Source organism: Silurus meridionalis, chromosome 1, assembly GCF_014805685.1.
Source record: "Silurus meridionalis isolate SWU-2019-XX chromosome 1, ASM1480568v1, whole genome shotgun sequence".
Lineage (NCBI taxonomy): Eukaryota > Metazoa > Chordata > Actinopteri > Siluriformes > Siluridae > Silurus > Silurus meridionalis.
The window spans coordinates 4,481,532-4,504,355 of record NC_060884.1 but is presented as its reverse complement, the minus strand read 5'-3'; the positions used below and the strand labels follow the sequence as shown (position 1 = coordinate 4,504,355).

Genomic DNA, 22,824 nt, shown 5'->3' with positions numbered 1-22,824 from the left:
AGCACCATCACTCAACATTTAAGCAGAAGATTTTATTTATTATTTTATATTATTTTTTTTTTTATTGCCTTATACTTTTAACTTTCCGCTATTATAAACCATCGTCAGTGGTTCCTTCCAGTCAAAATTCAGTAAATATATTCTATAGGAGACTGCGTTAATTAGAGACGCACACATTTATGACAGTATAACCCCAACCCTAACCGTATATTAATATATACATTAAATTACATTATATATTTTCTTCCTTATTCTCTGCTAAAAATGAAAAAATAAAAATTTTCTTTAAGCATTCTTTAAGCATTACCCATGATACTCCGCCTATGTTGCTATGGAGATGGAGCCAGATGGAGGCAGTCGTGCTAAGTGACACGAAAAAAAGATGAACATGAATCGATAGATTAAAGTTGGTGACTATATCACGAAATGCCGTGAGACTGTCGGATGCATGCGGCAAACAAATGTCCAATCAGGTTCATAGTTGAAGTTCCAAAGAATAGCAAAGAAGTTATTAAGAATGAAAAGATAAAACTCTAAACAATTTCAAATATGAAATATTCTTCGAAAGAACAGTTCAATTCAAATGATTTGTTTTTTATTCGTATAGCGCTTTTAACAATGGACATTGTCTCAAAGCGGCATTACGGAGATAAAGCGTTAATAAAGAAGGTATACGTTTCTATTATGATTCTATTATAAGTTTTTATAGTTGTACATTTTGTCCCCAATAAGAGAGCCAGTGGTGACTGTGGCAAAGAAAAACTCCCTGAGATGGCAGGAGGAGGAAACCATCCTCATCTGCATGACACCAAATACCCATTCATTACAGTTCGTTGTTGCTGAGGTGCAACTTCCACAAATGCAATTAGTGATAAAATGGTATGATTTGGGAGGTTTGTACTTTCCTGCAGTCGGATATGAAGTCTGTCGGACAAAAAAGGTGCAATGTTTCATTAAAAAAAACCTGAAGAAACATATTTGTACTTGAGACTAATTATAAAAAAGGTTGTAGTTGAGGTTGAGGATCTGTCAGAGCAGAAACCAGTAGACCGTGATGACATTTGGCATTTCTAGCTCCCCCCCAGTCTTTTCCAGCATTTCAGGGGACATACTGGGTGATCGGGCGCATTATAAATTTCATTTAAATCTAAACAGGACTGCAGATATAATATACCCTCAACATAAAAACAATCTCACTACGATTGAAATGTGCTGTAGAATATTTAGAGTATTTAAGGTCTGGGCTAGTGCCTAGTCAATTCATCCATGTTAGTCTTTAGCTCGATGTCCTGGACAAAGTGCTTTCTCGAATTTCTGTACACACTGTACTCTCACTGTACACACTATCTATTGGGCATCGGTTCCCAACCTTGACTTTGTCACCCAGTGTGGAATCTAAAGTTAGAAACACTACAGATCATGAAGTTTCTGCTTAATTTTGCATTGTATAAATCTATAATCTAGTCAACACATGGAGTATATTTATACATTCAGGCTGTATATTATAGTCCTTGTCCAGATTTTGTTGTATTATAACACACAAGCCCAGCTATTAAATTACACGTGTGCTGAGTATTGCGGGTTCTTACACACAGTGATTAATTAAATGTATTGTTGTTGTATTGTGAGACATCTCGTGAAGTTAGAAGTTGCAGACCCCGCAAGGATCCCAAGGCATCCTGAAGTTGCGCCAGCTCCAGCTGAATACCACCCCATGAAGGCTTTGGAAGATGCCGACCCTGCGAGGATGCCGAGTTATCTAGAGATGTACCAGCAATAGATGAATCCCACTTCATGAAGATTTCAGACTTTGAGGATAAACAACCTCTTAAACAATACTCAAAATTTTTTTTTAAATAAAAATAAATTTGAATTGAAAACTTAAAGGTGCTTTGTACTTGTCACATGTACATTACGTCACAAAGAAATTCTTCCTTTGCGTTTCTTAGTGATGTTAGGAAGCTGGGGACGGAGCCCAGGGTCAGCCATAATACAACGCCCATGGAGCAGAGAGAGTTAAGGGCCTTGCTCAAGGGCCCTAAGAGACCTTTCAATTAGTTAGCCAGAGTTTTAGCCACTGAGCTATTGCTTGCATTGTTAAATATGTAAAAAAAATTAAACCCATTTGCTTTATCCCTTTTAATGCACAAGGAACACTAAAACTTTAGGGCTTGGGAAGCATGAAATCCGATGGTTGTTGCCAAAAAAGGTTGCATCCCTGCTATTCGGTGTAACGCCGATGGTCTGGTGTGCAAACAATACTTTTACAGTCATCTCATTCAGCTTCATGCAGCATCTAAGATTGTGTCAAAAGCTCATGACAGAGCTGCTTAGATTCGGTGACGCTGGAAAGCGTGTCGTATCGGTAGACCGATTTACTACGTTCTTGTTTTCAAACTATAAACAGCTGAAAGTAACGGCCCATCTGTACAATTTATCACTGCTAAAAACATGCTTAGCCAACCTATACATCTGCTCTGATTGATTGAGCCAAATGGTGGCACCAGCTGTGGGATCGCAACTCTCTCAGGCCCAAGTTTGTCTGCCGCCATGGTGATGCGTCAACTAGACCACGACAACTTCTCGTGGCCCAGTTTGCCAACTAATCCAAAATTCACTCTAATGACCAGCTGTACCACGAATACTCTTGTACTCATCCAGATACTTGTATTCCGTAAGGTCCACTACTATTATCCTTTCAGTCACATTACATCAACCAGACCAGTGTCCACCATGTGGCCCACCAAATTTACCCACCTTTATTACCCAAAGCCAGACTCCACTATGGTTGCAAAATTCTAGAAATTTTCAAGACTGCAAACATTCTATGCAAATCAATGCAAATATATAGGAATTAACGGGTATAAACTTAAGTTTAAAACGTCCTTGCGGTGTGTGTAAGCAATTGTGCAACAAAATTATACTTACAATTAAATCAAAGTCAAAAAGATATATTTTTTTAATTCGCATTAGTTTGCAATATAATTGTAAACTTTCAACTTGGAATATTTCCAAAATTTTCCACATGAAATTCCCATAGAAAGTTTTTGGAAAATCTTCTCCCCATTTGCAACCCGTCACCACCACATATCCACCAATTCACCAGATCCATTCCCAATTCCACCTTGTCCACAATACTATTTAAGTTGTATCTTCAATACAGATGCAACATCCAACTACTGACTCCTGAGACCACCTTAAGCAGCACATGTCTTCACTAGAACCCTTCTTAGGATCCCAGCAGGTACATTTTCATTGCACGCCATTTCCTCCATCATGCTCACTTTTGTAGTCCCTCCTCATATGAACACATCCACCATAAGACAATTCATCTTTTCTTACCATTTTAATCAATACTACTCTCGAGGTTAACCATCCAGCAGACAGAAACTTACCCTCCCTCTCTTTTAGCTACACCACCAGTCCCACTTCATTCATCAGGTTCACCTCCACCAAGGCCTATCTCTTTCAACAGGCCTTCTCCATCTGGCTGCTGCCCCTCTAATGCCCTCTCTCTGTAGAGAGAGGGTGAGCTCCGTGCCCTGGCCAGGTGCACACCAGCAGGACGCTAATCACCTCCATTCATCTCCATCAATGCCACAGCCGCAGACTTCCCTGTAGCTGTCAGGGCAGAGCAGGACATGATGGAAGAACGCCTCAGGCAAAAACAGAGAGACAAGGGACAAAACGGAGGCGAGCAAATGAAGTTGCACCATCTGTGTGCTTTAGCATGGGTAATTTTTATTTTTTGGGGGGGTTTGTTGGATCCCTGAACTCTTAAAGTGCATTTGCAGACAACCGGCAGTCGGTAAATAATAGATTGTCTTTGTGTGCTTTTGTTTGCTCCATGGAAGGCGTTGGTACAAGAGTAGAGATCTGACAGCATGTAAGACAGAAAAAAAAGTGCTCAAATGCAGTGTTCTTAAACAAAGAATTCCTCAGCAAGAACACAACCAGTGAAAACGAACTACTATCATGCTTACTGTAACACAGATGTTAACGCGTGGTCATAAAAAAATGTATATTCAGTCTGGAAGTCAGTCACAACATTCAGTTTAGATCATTTACATTTCGTTTCTTTTACATTTAGTTAGCTTACACACTATAGGTGATGTGGAGAAACAAAAGAGATGCAAGAAACTTTAATTGTGAATGAGTGATACCTCAAATGTAATGAAGTGAGGAAAAAAAGGAAGTCACTCTCAATTTGTTTAGCTAGCTGAATAATTCTCGTGGTTACATGCAGCTAGCTAACACAGCTACCATGACAATAGACTGGAAAATATTCAGGGGAAGTAATTCCCAAAGCTAAGATAGCTTTAAATCAGATAAGACTACATGAAAAAAACAGAAATAGAAATTATTTTCAGTTACACTTAGCTAGCTAACACAGCTAAGATGATAGATGTGTAAGTCATTTCCCACGGCTAAGCTAGCTAGCACAGGTACAACGAATGATAATAATAATAAATGCACATCATTACTGTGGTAATATTTCGCTAGTAATCACAAAGAAATCAGAATTCTCTAAAAGACAAAAGGTGTAACTTCTTAATCAGCTATGTTTCGCTGCATGTTTTTTTTCCCTCAGAACATCTGCTTTTGTTTTAATATATGCTGCAAAGCTAACAAATGATTACAAAGCACATCACATTATGTCCTCTAAAATAGAAATCCTTAATTTTTTTTTAGTGTTTCCAAATGAGATGGCTATGGGTAATAAAATAGATAGCTATGGGTAATAAATAATCCGTGTCACACGCTGCTTATTAATTTGTTCTGAAAATGATGACACACTCCATATACTGTATATATAAATATATAGCTATTAACTTTTTAGATTTTTGCTATACACACACAAATATACACACCTAACATAGCGTGACCTGACAACTATTCAGGCTAATGCACAAACCACACACATTCTGAGCAAACACACACAAACACACATAACAAAAATCTATGAATCAATACAGGTTGATATCTACATGCATGAGGACGGGGCTGTACAACTCACACAAAACCAGGCAGATCCCCTCATCACCAACTTCTTCTGACAGGCTCTCTGGTCGGGTTCATAATCTTTTACCAAGCACTCAGATAACAAACATCTGGCTTCAATGCCGTGTCATGTATGTACGTGGCTCTTATTAAAAGACCGGAAACACACGTTGGATAGAGTTTGGCCCAGTGATGCACCCTCACAAAGACTAACTAAGACTAAGATGGCTTCTGCTCCCGTTCCGAGGCCGATTATATACCACATTATTGTCCAAGGTCAATTCCAGGTCAGTCTTTGATCATATTTGTGTTCGAAACCAAACCCAAGAGGCTGAATTTCAATCTGTGTGCTCAAATTTCATGAATGAAAATCAAATGAAAAGTCTAAACCAGAGAGTAAGTCACATTTTTGATTCTTTGACCTGGGCTTTTAGGCTTTTCTTCTCTGAAAACTGAACCAAGCTTGTTTGAAAGCTTCTTTGCACCAGATCCAGTTAAAAGCAAACTCTGGCTGAGGGTCAGTCAGAGAAGCGATTTATCTCATACTTGATTCAAATGCATAAAGCTGACTAAGCTAATTTTTAATCGAATTTTTGTTGTAAATTCTAAATGTTTAATTCTAAACATTTGGACTAAGAACCAGAGGCTTGGCAGACTTTTGTGATTCTTCATGCAGTTGATCGTTTCGCATCGCCATATTTCTCATCAGTGAATGAGCTCTACAATTACATAATCCCACTGTTTATTTTAAGTATTTTATTTACAAAAATATATTGATCCCACAAGAAAATAGTTATTTCTTCACATATTCCAGCGATGTAGAAAGCCGGGGTCGGGCATGTTAAAGCGCCCCTGTAGCACAGAGGTTTTAGGTTTTAAGGGTCTCAAGAGTGGCAGTCTGAGATCACTGCGGTTTGAACCCCCAACCTTCATGCACACCCCTCCAAAAAAAATTTTTGCTTTCTGATTTATCCAAATTAAGACTATCAACTAGCAAACCAGCATACGTTCGACCCTGGAATCCCTCCAGAAAAACATGCCTGACCCTAAGGTAAACAGGTCAGAGTTAGACGATACATCTGACTGTCAATCAACCAGCGACAAAACAGGCTTTTCCACAGACAAACGCTCTCTATTTTCCCATCCCACACTGGCACTGGGCAGCCTGGCTATCGGATCGATTCGTAAATGGCACTCGGGGGAAGGAAGCAACACAGAGAAAGATGATTTGACAAGACTTCAAGAACATTTGCATCTTCCAGCATCTCCTAAAGTATTTTTCAATTCTGGATGGTTTTTAGTACGATACCGTTTTGGTGGCACATTTAAAGAAAAATGTAAAATCTAACCCTACAAGATTAAAGTCACAACTTAAATAAACAACATATTCTTTTTTTAATAGCATGCAAAACATCAATTTCATTGGAGTCGACCACTGTTGCCATTTTGGACAAAAAAGCCACTTTGCTCAATATCTGTCTGATTTTTTTCTTCTAAATAAATTAGGGTTCATACATAAACGCTGTAGTGTCCGTTTACTAATTATAACTCCGTGCTGATGGACCAGATCGTTTTTTACTAAAGTAGCAATTAAACCAAATCCTTCACATCCTTTATTTTGTAAAACAGCTGAACGTTTCTTACATTTTTTTATTTTTCTAAAACTAATCAATTCGACATTATCTTCAAAATATTTCTACTTATTCTCGTATTGCTGCGACTTAGATTTTTTCATTTACTTAACAAGGCACAAAATGCTGTCATAGTTTTGTGTTTCTTTCTCATATTGTTTTGATGCATTGGACATGTATGTAAATTGTCAGAAGCCAGAGGATGGCATCTGTCATAGCCTGGAAGACTGAAGGGTGGCATGTGGTGTAGCATCAACACCACAACTCCAGAATCTCCAGTGTATATCTAAGTATGGCTCACTGTGAAGCTTCATTGAAGAACCTCTGGTCAATATACCTAGATAATAAGATTCAAATTCGATATTAACATAATAACTTATAACCTGCTACCATCTAAACTAAAAAAAAAATACGATAAGCTCTAAAGTGGCAAAACTGAATCCGTGCACCCTGTGGTCCACAGATTGGAAGTTCAAATCCAGATCCTGCCACAGCCATCTGTGGTCAAATAAAGCAAAAATGGCCATGCTCTCCACGTGGGAGTGGTGAAATGTTCTCTGACGATCACAATGACAGAAAGTAGAGAACACAATGATTTACCAGTTATGGACATCTCTTAAACTTGTGTATGCAGAAGAGGGACGATAGTGGTTTTCTACAAAGTGGGTTGAGCTGCAATACGAAATTGAGATGCTTGGTGGGTGGAAATTGAGATATAGATATATACTATAGTCAGAGCTGCTGTAAAAAAAAATAGACACATTATGACCAATCAGAATAACTCACTCAATAGCGCTACATCACAGTGTAACACAATGCTGATGACTCTAAGGCTGGAAATGAGCCCATAAGGCACATGCGAAACTTTGTTCCAATAATGCGATACTCAGCACAGCATACGTCTGGGCCGCGAGTTAACCACAGGTCAGGCTGTTATTGATTTGAGTCCAGCCATAACTTAGCACAGGACAGGCCATTACCAATGGAAATGATATTGAGCAGAGACGATGCGAGGCAGTCACTGACTGCAAGCTGCTGACTCAGAGGGAGCTTTGGGAATCTCTGGTATGCACAACTCGAGTACGCTAAAGCATTCTGGGTATTTGAGTCGAACGAGAAAATGAAAGGTTTTTGGCTGGACGACATGTTCTTACACTACCGAATGGCTACGATAACCTTTACGGTGGCAACTTGATGAATTCGATCGAATTACGGATTAAGCGCTCGTGATTTTTTCGCTCTCTTTGCCCCATTTACTCTCATTACACCACATCTCTTTGACGGTGAATGCAAACTACTGTTTAAAAAGTTATCTTCATCAGTAATGTTGCTCCACTCCGGTTGAAGGAGAGGTGATAGTCATTTACTACAGGTGCAGCACTGGCCCAGGTGCCCGGCTGACATCTGAACAGCTGGTAACATCTCATTCCTGTTCCCCCCCATCCGTATCTCTCTTCTCTCCCTCCTTCTTTGATTCCATCCCTCCTGCCCTTCCTCCCATCTATCTAGCTGTGTGTGCGCGAGGCATCAGATGGTCTGACAGCCGAGTTTGGCCTGTGCCACTTGCTCTCGATGATATGAGGAGCTCCGTGCCTGTCATCCCCTGATTGAATCTGATGTCAGACATCCTTAATTGAGACCCCAGAACAGAGGAAACAGGCTGTTCCATGGAGAAGATTAAACGGTAATCTGCATACAAATCGGCCAGCCGAGCCAGGCCTGAGGAAAAGCCATGTTCCGTGGCATTTTCGACAGGGCAGATGTTGGATCTACAACCCCTACGTAACAGAATGATCTGTAAAGCGACCTGTGCATATGTGAGGATTGTGGACAGAAATGCAAACATCACTCTAACCGCGTTGAAGCCACGATCATCATCGCGGTAATTCAGTCGAGAACATCAGTGAACACCAGCATAATTTACCAGGAAAAGCATGTCACACATATCAGTGACACTACGGTGAGCAAAACTTGGAGGGTCCTACCTTCTAAACAGCAGGTTCTCCACAGTCCCGAGTGCGTCATCACCTCTTCGTTTTTCTTACTGGTCTCATTTTCATTGTTAGTCTTTATTTTGCACACTCCTCGTGAGTAGAGCCAGTAGTCCGTGCCGACCGCGATGGTCATGAGACTGAAGGCGGCGAAGGCTCCCACTGTGGTCAGCAGCATCTGAACCCCGCGGTCAAAGAGACCCATGTTGCCGCATTCTATGAAAGGGGAACCCCCTTTCCTCTTGACGTATAGGAAATAAATATTTGTAAATTTACAGGGCCACACCAAGGTAGAAAATAGGGCACCTTAGCAAAGGTGTAATTGGGCTACGTTTGGAGCAGGAGAGGGCCGTTTAAAAAAAAAATACACTGGTGATGAGTCTGACAATGGCTAAGATGTATTTAAAGCAAAGTAGGAAGACAACGAGTGGCAACTCTTTGGCCTGCGCTGTGAAGGCCGACTTCAGGAGTGGAAGATGTCAAGATGTGTACAAAAACCTAGCGCTACTTGACGACAGACAAAAAGACATTTGGAGCAACTACAACTTGGTCAGCGCTTAAGGAAGATCCAATGCATCCAATCTGTTCAAAATGTGGACATGTGTATCCCAGGGTACACCCTCTTCTGTTTAGGTCAGGGTCTGCATTCCAGTCCATTCCAGTCTTACTGTGGGAATGGGAATAATGGATTCGAGTATTTGAGGGGAACAAATGAGAGCACTTATAACCTCAGACTGGTGATTGGTGGTGTGAGCCAAATGCTTGAGCTGTTCCAATCCTTATGAGTGATGCCTATCATTTGTTCCAGGCAATGGCAAGAAATCACTCGCCTTCCTCTGCCTCTCTATTGACTCTAAACATCTATTCATCTAAACATGAGGAAAGACAGAGAGAGAATGAGAGTGGTGAAGAGAGATGACAGGAAGACCGCAAAAATACACAAACACTGACCTGAAATGAAAGCATAAATAAAAAAGATCTTTAAAAGGATATATATATATGCTTATATATATATATATATATATATATATATATATATATATATATATATATATATATATGTGTGTGTGTGTGTGTGTGTGTGTGTGTGTGTGTGTGTGTGTGTGTGTGTGTGTATAAAATTAATCAGGGCTGGTGTTCGGTCTAGAAGCAAATATCAAGAAGCCATGATGAAAAAAAAAAAAAAGAAGAACAAGGAAGGCAGCTTGATCAAATAAAAAATTAGGTTAATTTAGCTTTTTTTTTTTCCTAAAATTTTGGTCCCCAGTTTCCATAAGTGGCGTTTAATCCGTCGAACATCGGCGTGTAAAGCTGTCTCGAGGAACAGGGGGGGAAAACACGAATTCCGAGCCTCGGAGGCGAGCATCAGGCGCCCTGGAGCCGCCGGGCCGAGGAGCACAAGCCGCCACCGCCGCCAACGCCGCCGCCGCCGCCACCACCAGCAGCAGCACCACCGCGCGCTGCTCCGCCCCGCTTCAACCAGTCCGAGTCCGTTACACCGCGACCGGGAGCGTCGAACGCGCGCGACTCCCGTGCCATGTACGGAAATAACGACGAGATGTAACAGCGGGGACGAAATGAATCATGCAGCAAACAAACCAATAAACAAACGAATTCATTCATTCATTAATAAAACAAATAAATAAATGCATTGAAACACCACAACGTTACAAAAAAAAAAAATCCAGCGGCCGATTTCCGCTTCTCGGTTCTCGCGCTCCCTTCTTTTCGGTACACTGTGATACAAGTGGAAGAGGGGAAGAGGGAGGGAGGGAGGGGGGGTATGAGAGAGAGAGAGAGAGAGAGAGAGAGAGAGAGAGAGAGATGGACGCACAGTGCGCGTGCACGCGAGACCGGATCGCGCACGCGAGAGAGAGGGAGAGAGAGAGAGAGAAATAGATGGATGGATGGATGGATGGATGCACAGTGCGCGCGCACGCGAGATCTAGAGAGTAAGAGATTAAGAGAGAGAGAGGGATGAATAGAATAAATGAGGAATTATAATTTTTCATCTCTCTCTCTCTCTCTCTCTCTCTCTGCAACCCCCTTCTCTTTTTTAATACTAGAGTCATCGGGTTGCCAGGAGCACCCCCTCCCCACTCCCTCCCCTCCTCCTCCCCGCTGCTCGTGCGTCTGTAGCCCCCCCATAGCCCCCCTCATTGCTGTCCATTTATTTACTAAATCTTGATAAATGTGCAAAATCCTCTAAATACATCAAAATAAGTATGATTTTGTTTTGTGAAATTGTGTTGATTTCTTTTCTATGAGCAGATCTGACAGTAGTTTCAGCTCTAACAAGCTGATCAAAGGTCTGAGACCTCTGTAGAAATCTCTTGGGGTGCCAAAACTTTTGCATGATGGTAATTTCTATTGTAATTTTACTCTAAAACTGTAAGAGACCAAATATTATACACCAATCGTGCTTCAAATAGTGAACAGAAATTTTGTCATTGTAAATTTTTTATTTTCAACATTGCACACACACACACACACACACACACACACACACACACACACACACACACACACATACATACATACATACATACATATATATAAGGTGTGTCCTTTTCCACATTTTGCCTGGTACTGTATGGTGTATAGACACACATATGTACATACATACAGACATACATACGCACATAATACACAATGACGTGCAAATGTTTTAGCCCCCCTACACTTATATACAGTATAAAGAGTAAAGCTTTTTTGTTTGTTTGGAAATGTTATGCTGCATTTCAGTTCTGCTTCTAACCTAAAACAAACTCTACTGTCATGCAGCGGATTCAAATTTCAACTCTGAAACCCCCTCCAAGATCCAGATACAAATGACCACGAACACTTATTTAATAATCATTATTTATTTCTACATTTTAAACATTAACATACACCGATATAACAGGCATTAGTGAATAATTGAAATCTGTGTGCACGACATTTCCTACTTTTTTTTTATTTGTATTTCTTGGAACACACAAACAGAAAAATATTTATGCTTTTATATAACATTCTTTAAAAAATTAAATATTGATTCCTTTTTTTTGTAACTTGTTTACCACACACAGACTCCAAATCAAATATTCATGAATCCAAATATGAAAAAAATAAAATAAAATAGCACTGCAGTTCAGCGAGAACCTGAAATGTCAACCTGGAAATGTAAAAGTATGAGCTATTGTGTGGTTAAGATGCATCATTTATTGTAATGTAATATAATGTAATGCAGGAGAATTACAATTCTAATTAAACAAAGGAAAGGAAAAGTTAAAGAAAGGTGTTCAAAGTTACCAAAGATATGAATCATAGTAATGTCATAGTAACATCTACTGAAGAAGAAGAAAAAAAATCTCTCTCTCTTTATATATATATTCACAAAACATTAGTTTGATTATTTATTGTAAAAATAATCTCCTTCTATTCTTTTCCATCTCATCCTAAGTCTAATTCTTCACTTTTACAGGAGCAAATTTGGCATTTTTGCTGTATTTAGCATTACCACCACTACCACCATCATCATCATCATCATCATTATCATCCATTCATTCAAAAGAGTGTCACTGATTGCTATATCCAACGCTGATATTAAGGCATTGAGTGACTTATGAGTAGATGTAACAAACGAAATTCCTCTTCTCCATGCAGTCTCTGTTCTCCAAGACCCCACTCCCAGGTACTAGAGCTCCGCATCGAAAAGGCTGAGCAGGGCACGAGGGCTGCTGGAACAGTCCTCCCAAAGGTTCCTGGTTCACCCAGAACCACAAGCGGTTCATAAAGCGCAGTCCCGTCCACACACTCATCGTTTGATTCTTCAAGCTCCTGTTTACGGCAATAAAATCGTTCTTTGTCGTCAAGCTCACGAGGTCGGTGTAGCTTTTACGACAGTGCACCAGTGCCTCTTCCCAGGTCTTTAACTCCTGCACCGGGACGATATCGGGATACCATGAGTAGCATAAGAAATACAGTTGTTCCGAGCAAACAGAAGTGGACCATTCATATGTTGGTAGGATCAATCCGCAGTGACTACTGTTTAAGTTGCTCGGCCCACCATATTGCCAGTAGGTGTAATTTACCGGACTTCCATCTGACCACTGCGTGAACTGATTCTCATTCGGAGCGTTGTAAATACCGATCCAGCTTCGGGAAACAAGATACGGCGACATAACTGAAAGGAAGCTAATGAACTCTGCTTCTGTCTGAAAGGTGACCAGATCTACGTAATTTGTCCGGCAATAATTCTGTGCTGTGAGCCAGGACGCTTTTTTCCTTATTGAGATGTAGTATTTTTGGAAAAGACATGTAGCCAGGCCAAGCAGAGAAGCCAAAAGGAGGACATGGTTAGCGCACTTCATGTCTCGCTCCGGTGTTTGTCAAAGTCGCTTTGACGGAACATCTGGGCGTGAAACCGATTTAAGAAAGTGGGTAGACAAATCTACGCAAATTCCAGCCTGAATGCTTCAGATGATCTTCAGAGGAAATGAAGCATGCAAACTGTATGCAAGGGACAAATGCATATCGCTGAGATTTGTTTCTCCCAAGCACACACCGTCCAGCCGTATCATCTGCTCATGCTTTGTTTTTTCGTTTATATTTGTATTTATTTTGACCATAAATTATCCTAAAAGACAAAGAACAGCCTGGTCAAACCCAAGAGCATGTAAGATTACTATCCAATGAAGCTGCAGATGTTAAGGATACTCTGAAGATGAGGACTAGATACTGGTATAGTGCTGTCATGGTGATAAACAAATTCCCCTTTTGCTGAATTGTTTTGTTGTTGTTTCACATGATTCACTGGAGAGCAGCACAAATGACTCGATCTAAAAGGATTTTAAAGGCAAAACAACCCCCAAAAAACCTTTAGCCAAATTTTTTTCCCTCATATTGTTGAATAAATTGCATGTATGCCCTTAATAAAAATACAAATATCAAAACATACCCGGAAAATGGTTTTTTTTAGCTGGTTTTGTCAAATTGCAATCGCCACGTTATTTGTAACTTGGCAACTTTTAACTGCCCAATCAGCACGATCAGTATAAAACACTTCTTTTCCTGATATACATGTTGATCTTGTGATGATTTACATTATAAATTCAACATTTTGTGGACACAAGATGTGCTTATTGAACATCCCATTCCACATTTAGTCCCCATTTGCTGTTATAAAAACCTGCACTCTTCTGGGAAGATGTTCCACTAGATTTTAGAGTGAGCTTGTGGAGATACGTGCTCAGACACAAGGGTGTTAATAAAGGCAGGTACTGATGTAGGTAAGGTGAGGAGGCCTGGGGTGCAGTCAGCATTCCCATTCTTCCCACTGTCTCTAATCCATACAACATCGCAGGTCTCACCACAGTATTATAAACTTTTCCTTTCACTCTCACAGATACCCTTCTATCACAAATCACTCCTGCTATCACTCTTCTCCACCCACTCCACCCTGCCTGCACTCTTTTCTTCACTTCTCTAACACACTCTCCATTATTTTGCACTACTGAACCCAGGTATCTAAACTCCTCCACCTTCTTCACCTCTTTTCCCTGCAACTGCAAATCTCTTTCCTGATCCGCATATTTGATTTGGCACATGTTTTACGCTAGATGCCCTTCCTAACACAACCCTCCTCATTTATTCGGGCTTGGGACCAGCACCGAAAAATGAAACCGACACGTGTTGTCTAAGTGGTTTTATTCTAGCATAATCGAAAAAGCTTGACCTTTATTAAGTATGCAAATGTATGCACATTTCATTTGTCATAGCCTAAAAAAATGAGTGAACATTAAAAGATAAAAGTTCAAATTGCAAATAAAAAATTTTTGTATTAATATCAGTGATCAGCTGATCAAAAAAATACATTTATAGCATTTGGCAGATGCCTTTATCCTAAACGACATACAGTTATCTCAGTTATACAGCGGAGCAATTGAGGGTTAAGGGCCTTGCTCAAGGGCCCAGCATTTGAACCCATGATCTTCTAAACAGAAGTCCAACTGAGCTACTACATCTCTAAAGCCTTCCATTTTAAATAGCCTGGAAAACACAAACTAAACGACAAGCGTAAATGGTTGGGAATGATAGGAAAAGAGCTCGTGAATAAAGACGGAGGGAGTCGAGAGAGAAGAACAAGACAAGAAGTCAGGAGCAGAGGAGCGAGAGAGGTTCGGATAAATAAGGCTTAGACAGCCAGATTAGCTTTTTAGCTCGGTAATGCCCTCCGTCTGTGGAGTGGAGGCAGAGAACACACTTAACATTCAGGGCTGCACATCAAACACTCGCAACCGATATATGGCATAGATACACCGCCTCCTGGTACAGAGAGGAAGAAGAAGAAGAAGAAGAAGAAGAAGAAATGAGTGCCGAAAGATGTGGGGGTGACAAAGAGAAGAAGAAGAAGCAGAAGGCGCGAGAGAAGGTTAGATAACGAGTTTGAGTTATGAATTTAGTACGATGCGTCATGTTGTGATGCGATGATGCGGTGCTCCAACAGAACTCTTATCAGCCTTACAAGCTCCATCTATCCCTGAAGTGCATTATTTAATAACACACACTACTACAACAACATCGCACACCATTTCCACTCCAGTCTCCATATCTGTCGCACACGTCACACATGGCCGAGACTTTGAGAGCTCAGCTTAGCTCAGGGTGCTTATCTGAACAGGAGCATGTGTAGATGTTATTTACTTCATGCAAATCAATAAGGGATGGGAGCTGGGATATGGTTCAGGTAGCAAGTTATTTGAATTTGGTGCTACCAAATTCCTTGTAAAACCATTTCAAATGACACCAGCATTGTGCAGGCTAATCTTTTATTTATTATTTTTGGTTAAGTATGTTTTAAATGTAGATTCTTTGTGGAGACTTTGATTGTCATTTTCATGCATTTCATGTTTATATGACAAGGATTCGTTTTGTATGATGCTAGCAAAGGAACTAGACTACCAGGCACTTGAACTTTACATTAGCTATAAACTTTACCTCAATAAATGTATATATGTTTATACATTTCTCACACATATCTGTTTCTAATAATTGAACTAGGACAAAGACTACATTCAATTCCGAACGAGTGACTTACAGTTCACCAAGAAACAAAAGTTAGCTAGTAAATGACTGCCCTTCAAGTTAGCTTTGTAAAGCTAGCTTTATGTTTACATGTTGCTAGCAAGCATAAGTCACTTAAACAGCTGCTTTTGCGCTGATTCATGTGGAATCTTTTCGACATCTTTTGTCGTAAGATTCCACGTTGAAATCTTGGGCTCAGTTGAGGTACACACATTAGCTGCTTTTTAGAAACCATGGAATAACTTCATCCACCTACAAAAACACAGCTAGCTACAAGATGTACTACTGTTTGGAGCATTTCATTCATATTCTGAACTAAAAAGTTTTACAGGACAATTAGAAAAAAATATTTGAATGCCTGTAGCTCTGTAGCCTAAAATATTGTATATGAATCCTGCCACTAAAAGGAGTGGAGGAGGTAGAAATTCCACCGACTCTTTAGCTACGTCATTCAATTGATGAATAAGCAAAGTAAGTAAATGTAAGTAAAAAAAAAGCGTTGTGGACCATTCTATGAAATAAGAAAGAATATAAGAAAAAATATTCCTCCTTCTATTTGTATCTGTATTTGCATTTATGTGGAACTGATTATCTGCTCATTCTGAATAATGTATTCGTATTGCGTGTGTATGTGCCAGCACAGCAGAGCCCTAATCAAAAGTCTTGGCAGAGGCGAAGGGTCGTGACTGACTGGCATGTTTGTCCACACTGCTGTCCGACACTCCAATCACACACATCCCAAACATCATTAGACAGCTTACAGCAGCTCTGGGACACCAGCAGCAAACTGGGCGCTGGCAAGCATGCCTCTGTCTCATTTTGTGCCTAAAGTAGATGGCCTAATATGGTGAGTTTTATCCATAATATATGTTTAGAATAATGGGCTTGTGCTTGGAAAAGGTGTGGTGGTTACATTATTAGTTACACCAACATGGGTAAGAAAGGACCAGCTGTTGCTGTTGTTTCACTTCATCATGAACATTTGTTTTTTTTCCTCCACAGAATAGATTTGAATTGCTATTTGCCACCATGGGTCGAGTTACCACCTCATAAATTCCGTCTTCTCAATTCGAGCCTAATCTCCGGTCACTGAGTGTGCTGAGATTTGCATGCTCTCGTGTCTATTTGGATGCCTTCCTAGTTGCTGAGTTTCCTTTCAACCTTGCAAGAACATGTTAGGAGGTGTTTCAGTTATGTTACATTTCCCCTAAGTGTGGATCTGTGTGCATGGACTAAAATGAATGAATGTATAAATTGCAGATTTTAAAGATGATAATGAGGCAGTTTTGTTCCTCATTGAAGCTTGAGTGTATAATCAGCCATATAGTCTGTACAACAAGCTCGACCAGGGAGTAAAATAGTTTCTGGCACTATAGCTCTTCAATTGATATCACCATGATTCCTCATTTGCCACCACACCCAAATCCTTCTAGAAGTGTGGTGTTACAATTGATTTGTAGAAAGCCTTTTTGAGTAGCGTTTCTGTAGTATTATTTAAAAGGTCTAAGCAATCCAAGTCATTGTGTTTGAAAAATTCCAGGTACCAAATTATCACTGTACTACAGCATCTGTAGTCAGAAAATTTCAGAAACATCTTGTTTTTGAGGCACATGCAAATTCCATTTGTTTAAATGCATTAAATTTGGTAAAAGGCAAAAACACACAAAAGTTCCGTGGACAGATGAGTCCAAATTGGACGGAAGAACTTGTACGACCGAAAACAGGAGAGAAGATGTGATCAGACTGCCTCACCCCCACAATCAAACATGGAGGTGGAAGCTGAAAGGTTTGGAGTTGTTTTCACTTATTAAGTAAAAGGAATACTGATCCAAGATGGCTACTATTCCATACTTCAACACCATACATTTCCATCTGAACTGCTGCAAATTTTTTACCGAATTCACCATTATATCCGAGCTCTGTTAGCGCAATTTATAGAGCAAACAGTTGGCTTGAGTGTTATTTATCATGGAATGGTGTGCCCAGTCTCACGTCTGACTATATCACGAAATGTAATCTATAGATTCATGTTCATATAAATTTTCCCACTAATTTTTTCCGTGTCACTAAGGACGACTTTCTATGTAATGTATTTCAATAGGAAGTGTTTTTGGTGCCTACGCCAAAGTTTTCTTGCGGCACCTGGATAACAATGGATTTTATAATCTTCAAGCAATTTTACTTAACATTTAAGCAGGAGATTTTATCCTTGTTTTTATTGCTTTATATTCTGTAAGCTACTCGCTGTAATAAACCATCGTCAGTGGGTCCTTCCAGTTAATTAAAGAGACTGCGTTAATTAGAGACACACACATTTATTCCAGTATAACCACAACCCTAACTGTTTATTTTCTGCCTTATTCAGCATTACCCATGATCCTCTGCCTCCATTGTTATCTAGACGGAGCCAGACAGAGGTAGTCGTGCTGAGTGACACGAAAAAATTGGGAATTTCATTTCCATGAACACGAATCAATAGATTAATGTTCGAGACTATATAACGAAATGCCGTAAGACTGTGTCGATTTACTGCACCTAAATCCTATTGAACTGTTCTGGGATGAACTGGATCACAAGGTTAGAAAGAAATCTTCAACTGGCTTCACAAGAGGCATGGCAAAGTACTTCAGCTGAATTGGAGAATCTGTTTGGAGGAACAAACTGTCCAGAGTGTGTAAAGTTGTTATTCATGCTAAGGGAGGTGTTTTCAATTAAAAAAAATAATTATTTTTAGTCAAAGTAAACATTCGTATAGCTGCATTGCCCTTGTTTGTTTCATATAAGCAAAAGCAATATACATGTGTCTTTTAAAAACCATAAAAGGCTAGGTGTTCCCAAACTTTTGAGAATGATACATTTGTCCTGTAACTAACTAAAACTTAGATGTGTGTTTGTAGATGCATTCGGAGTTTTCAATTCAACATCTAATCCAATTCTTTTGGCTAACTTCCTTGCTACTAAATAACTACCCAGCTAGTCATAGTATCTCACTGTACTATGGTATACATGTAATATAATTGTGCTCACAACAACAAAGTCTGGAAACTTTTCTGTTTTTTTCCAAACATAAACTTTAACAATTCACTCAAACTAACTTAAGATCACATTTCCAACAAAAAAAATGAAGTAGGACAGATACACACACAGTTACAGTTTACAAATTATTGGCTTGCATGCTAACCATAACAACTAGCTATATGTTTAAAGATTGTAAATAAAAATAAAATATAAAATCCATGTTTTTTTTTTATTCACCAGGTAAATAATTTTTTTCCTAAGGTTTATCCACCTGAACTAGCTTGCTAGCTAGCCTTGTTTACCTGCTAAAATCTTAAAAGAGATGCTTTGTCATAGATGCAAATTTGCACTTAATGTAAACTCCGATTTCTTTGAAACGAGAACAAGATCAGAAACAACCACAGGAATAGAAACACCAAGTTAGCTATTATTGCACCAGTTTAGAAATGATTGAGCCATGTTACAGCGCAGTGGTTCCTTTTGAAAAACTCAAATCAAAAGTAGATGGAGAGCAACATTCGACAACAAAAATACTACAGAAAATGTTCTATGGTTTCTCCCTCTGGGACGAGTAGACCTTTGGAGCAACACAACTTTAAAATGGCTTTTACCTGTATTGTTCAGACTTTCACTCTCACTTTGCCCTACATCGCTCCATGTACGTTCGGGCTGCGGAGCATGAATGAGGCACATGCTGCTGACTGGCCTAGTTTAGGAGGCACTTCTGCACACCATAGCCACCAGCAAAGTCAACCAGAAGGAAGGAGATGACAAAGGGAGGTGTAAGAAATAAAGAAAAAAGGAGATGAATGCTAGCAAGAAAGCAATAAAGACGACAGAGTACAAAAGCAAAGCTAATAACAACAAAACTTTCAGTGAGCTCCGAGCTTCGATCTCGAAGGCTTTCAGATGAGTTATGTTTGAACGTTTTAGGACCACGGCGTTCACTCTGAGATTTTGGAAACGAAATGAAAAGCGGTCTATAAATCAAGTGTATTAGTTTCCTCATAAACCGAACCATTGCTTTATGGAGGCTTGGGTTAGATCAGATAGGTCTCTCAGTGTTTGGTGTAACTTCATACCAAATTCTTTGTTGTAGAATACAAGGTGTTATCAAAAAGTTTTGAGACTCGCTCTGTTTACCAGAAATGAGTTTATTTATCTACGTTTACACACTATTACCTTTAAAATAGTTCCCTTGCACACCAATACAGCACTCCCAGCATTCCTGCCACTTTTGGAAAATTTCTTCGTGAAGAGGGTCAAGTCCGCAGAAGCCAAATCTGGTGAGTAAAGTGGGTGCGGAAGTAAGATCGTGTTGTTTCCAGCAAGAACCTCACTTGTGAGGAGAGCTCGGTGACAGTTGAATTTAAGTCAAGTCAAGTCAAGTTTATTTCTATAGCGCATTTCACAACACACATTGTCTTGAGATGAACCAGACTCCAAAGGGGAACCCATCCTCATTTGGGTTGACATCAAGACTGTGATTAATTATATATTTAAGTGTAAATATTATAAATATTATAAGTTTAAAAATATTATTTAGACATATGACAGAGTATTTCTGTGCCAAATACACTCTATCCAGGTTCATATAAGTTTCACAAAGATTTTGTCAAGTATTTTGTCATGAAGTCATGATGGGCGAAATTCCTTGTATATGCACTTTTCCCAGAAGCGCTCGCGCTTACAGCAACCAGGGGGAAAGCAAGAGAACGCATGGATCTTTAAGCTGTTTATGTTTAGGCCATCCTCAGCTGTAGTGAGTGGTCTCCAGTTAATGAGAACCCCATCGAGTGGAAGGGCATCGGGAGGAATAAAAAAGGTCAGGGCAGACGAAAAGGACACTTGTACCTCAGGAACATGTGTCGAGATAGAGAGAAATAGAGGGAGAGGAGAGGGGACAAAAAGGAGAGAGAGAGAGAGAGAGACATGGATTATTAGGTATTCTTTTTGTTATGTAATACTTGAGGACAATGTGCAGTGCGATCACAGTGCAAGTAGGGACTCTGGCAAAACTGCCCATGACAGCATGACTAAAAGGGAGAGCCAGAAGGTAACACAGACATGAGGGAGCTCTGGGATATAAAGCAGCCAAGTACTTCACTGTCAAACCTGAGTGAGTGCATCAATGGGGGACGAGAGGCATCCAAACATCCCAGTTCACCAAAACTCTTTATAACCCCGATCCCCTCCAGATCTGCTTGAAGAAACGATTAGACACGGTTTGAATGAATCAGGCATAATGTTTTGACCACCTGCCTAATATTGTGTTTATCCCCCTTTTGCCGCCAAACAGTCCTGATTAACAGCAACTCCGCTATTAGAGCTACAGGAGCTCATCTGTCGGATCGGACCACACGGAAGAGCCTTCGCTCCCCACGTGCATCACTGAGCCTCTGCTGCCCATGACCCTGTTCCTTCCTTGGACCACTTTTGATAGATACTCACTACAAACCAGGAACAGCCCACAAGAGCTGCAGTTTTGGATATTATAATATATTCCACCTGCAAACAGGTGCCATGATGAAGAGATGATCAGTTATTCACTTTATAGCTCATAATGTTATAATGTCATAATGATAATCCTGGTTGGTGTATTTACATATATATTGATTCACACACATTTAATTCAGTTCGGTGTTATTTGTATAATAGTTTCAACAATGAACATTGTCTCGAAGCAGCTTTACGGAATTAAAGTAATGGACGAAAATCATTCGTGGTGAGGAAAAACTCCTTGAGATGATAGGAAGAAAGATTTAGAGGAACCAGACTCAACAGTGACAGGAACCCATCATTATCAAGGTGACATTGAATATTCATTCTTCATTCTTTCATCATTGTTGCAGTTCTTTCACTGATGGACACGAGTGCAAAATTACAATTTGGAAATTGTAGAGCCATTACAGCAAACCGTTCCTATTTATTACAGTCCAAATGCATCTTTGGGGATCCTAAGTGTAAGATCTTGTGTCTTTAAGGTGTTCAGGTGGACCTCATCAACCTCATAAAATGAAAATGATAAATTTCTGTTGAATGAACTGCGAGCAATTTGCTAGTCAGCGGATGCTAACTTGTTAATAGCAAATGTCCATATCTCAACCAATTGTGTTCGCATTTTGCACTTTTCCCCAACCGATTTTGCTGTCGCAGAAAGCTATACGTAATTTTAAATAGGAGGAAAAAAAAGGAACAGACATATTCGAAAGGTTTTGGTGATCCATGATTGTAATTCCTTTTGTTGTAGTTCCCGTAGGCTGAAACTAGTGTACGTCTCACTCCAAACACTCCTGCATCGGGCGATCAGGGTGGAATCCCGTCCTGGTGTTTGAACCTTGGTGGCTTGCCCTTGCCGACTCTTTTCTGTCTTTCATGCCTCGCTCTGTCTCTTCCCAGCGTCTCCCCATCCCTTGCTCTCTGTTCTGCATACAGCCGATGGGAACGGGGAAGAATCGATATGGTTTCAATTTGCAGCAGCGACCTGCTCTTGCGAATTCTAATTAGGTGTATGTATATAAAACACACACACACACACACACACACACACACACACACACACACACACACACACACAGAGAAACATGTTTGTGTGCATGTGTGTGCGAGAGAAAAAGAACCGTCAGCCATTTCCAGCAATCATCTGTTAAGTGGTCAAAAGCTCTTTAAAAAAGAAAAACGATTGTGTTCTCAAGACATTTCTCATGTCATCCCTTCATCTGATAAAGTAACGATAAATCGCCTGCCTGAGGCAGTTGCAAAGCTGCGGGATTTACTTCAAAACTCGAGGCTCGATGTGTATAGAATGTATAGGAATCAAATACATGGATGAGCACTGAGACACCTTTTTCCAGACGTATGTTTTTTCTCCCCCCAAAATTTGGAGGCTCACGAATAAAGGTAAAAGCATTACATTTTCTTTTGAGCTAGGAAACCCAAACTGGTCAAAGCATGACAATGCCCCTGTGCACAAAGCTATCTCCATGAATATATACTTTTTTCATAGGTTGGAGTGGAAGATCTCCTTCTTTAGACTCTGACCTCAACCCTACTGAACATCTTTGGGATGAATTGAAATGTTGACTGCACCCCAGATCCTCTACTCATCCTTTACTAAC

General features: G+C 40.0%; 2 protein-coding genes across 2 annotated transcripts in view; both read right to left on the bottom strand.

Annotated features, from left to right (window-relative positions):
- Positions 1–9,564, bottom strand: part of cacng2a (calcium channel, voltage-dependent, gamma subunit 2a) — a 52,788-nt gene extending 43,224 nt beyond the window's left edge. The window contains exon 1 of the mRNA XM_046856023.1: positions 8,618–9,564. Coding sequence (XP_046711979.1) covers positions 8,618–8,828 — 211 coding nt within the window. The 5' untranslated portion in view covers positions 8,829–9,564. The remainder of the gene's footprint in view (positions 1–8,617) is intronic.
- A 2,073-nt stretch (positions 9,565–11,637) lies between these two features.
- On the bottom strand, positions 11,638–12,990 carry LOC124391142 (macrophage mannose receptor 1-like). Its single transcript, XM_046857526.1, has one exon. It carries the CDS (start codon positions 12,973–12,975, stop codon positions 12,226–12,228), a length of 750 nt encoding a protein of 249 aa, XP_046713482.1. The 5' UTR covers positions 12,976–12,990; the 3' UTR covers positions 11,638–12,225.
- Between the last annotated feature and the right edge of the window lie 9,834 nt (positions 12,991–22,824).

Excerpts from the sequence above, each read along its gene's own strand:
- LOC124391142 (XM_046857526.1), bottom strand. The coding sequence starts at position 12,975 with ATGAAGTGCGCTAACCATGTCCTCCTTTTGGCTTCTCTGCTTGGCCTG.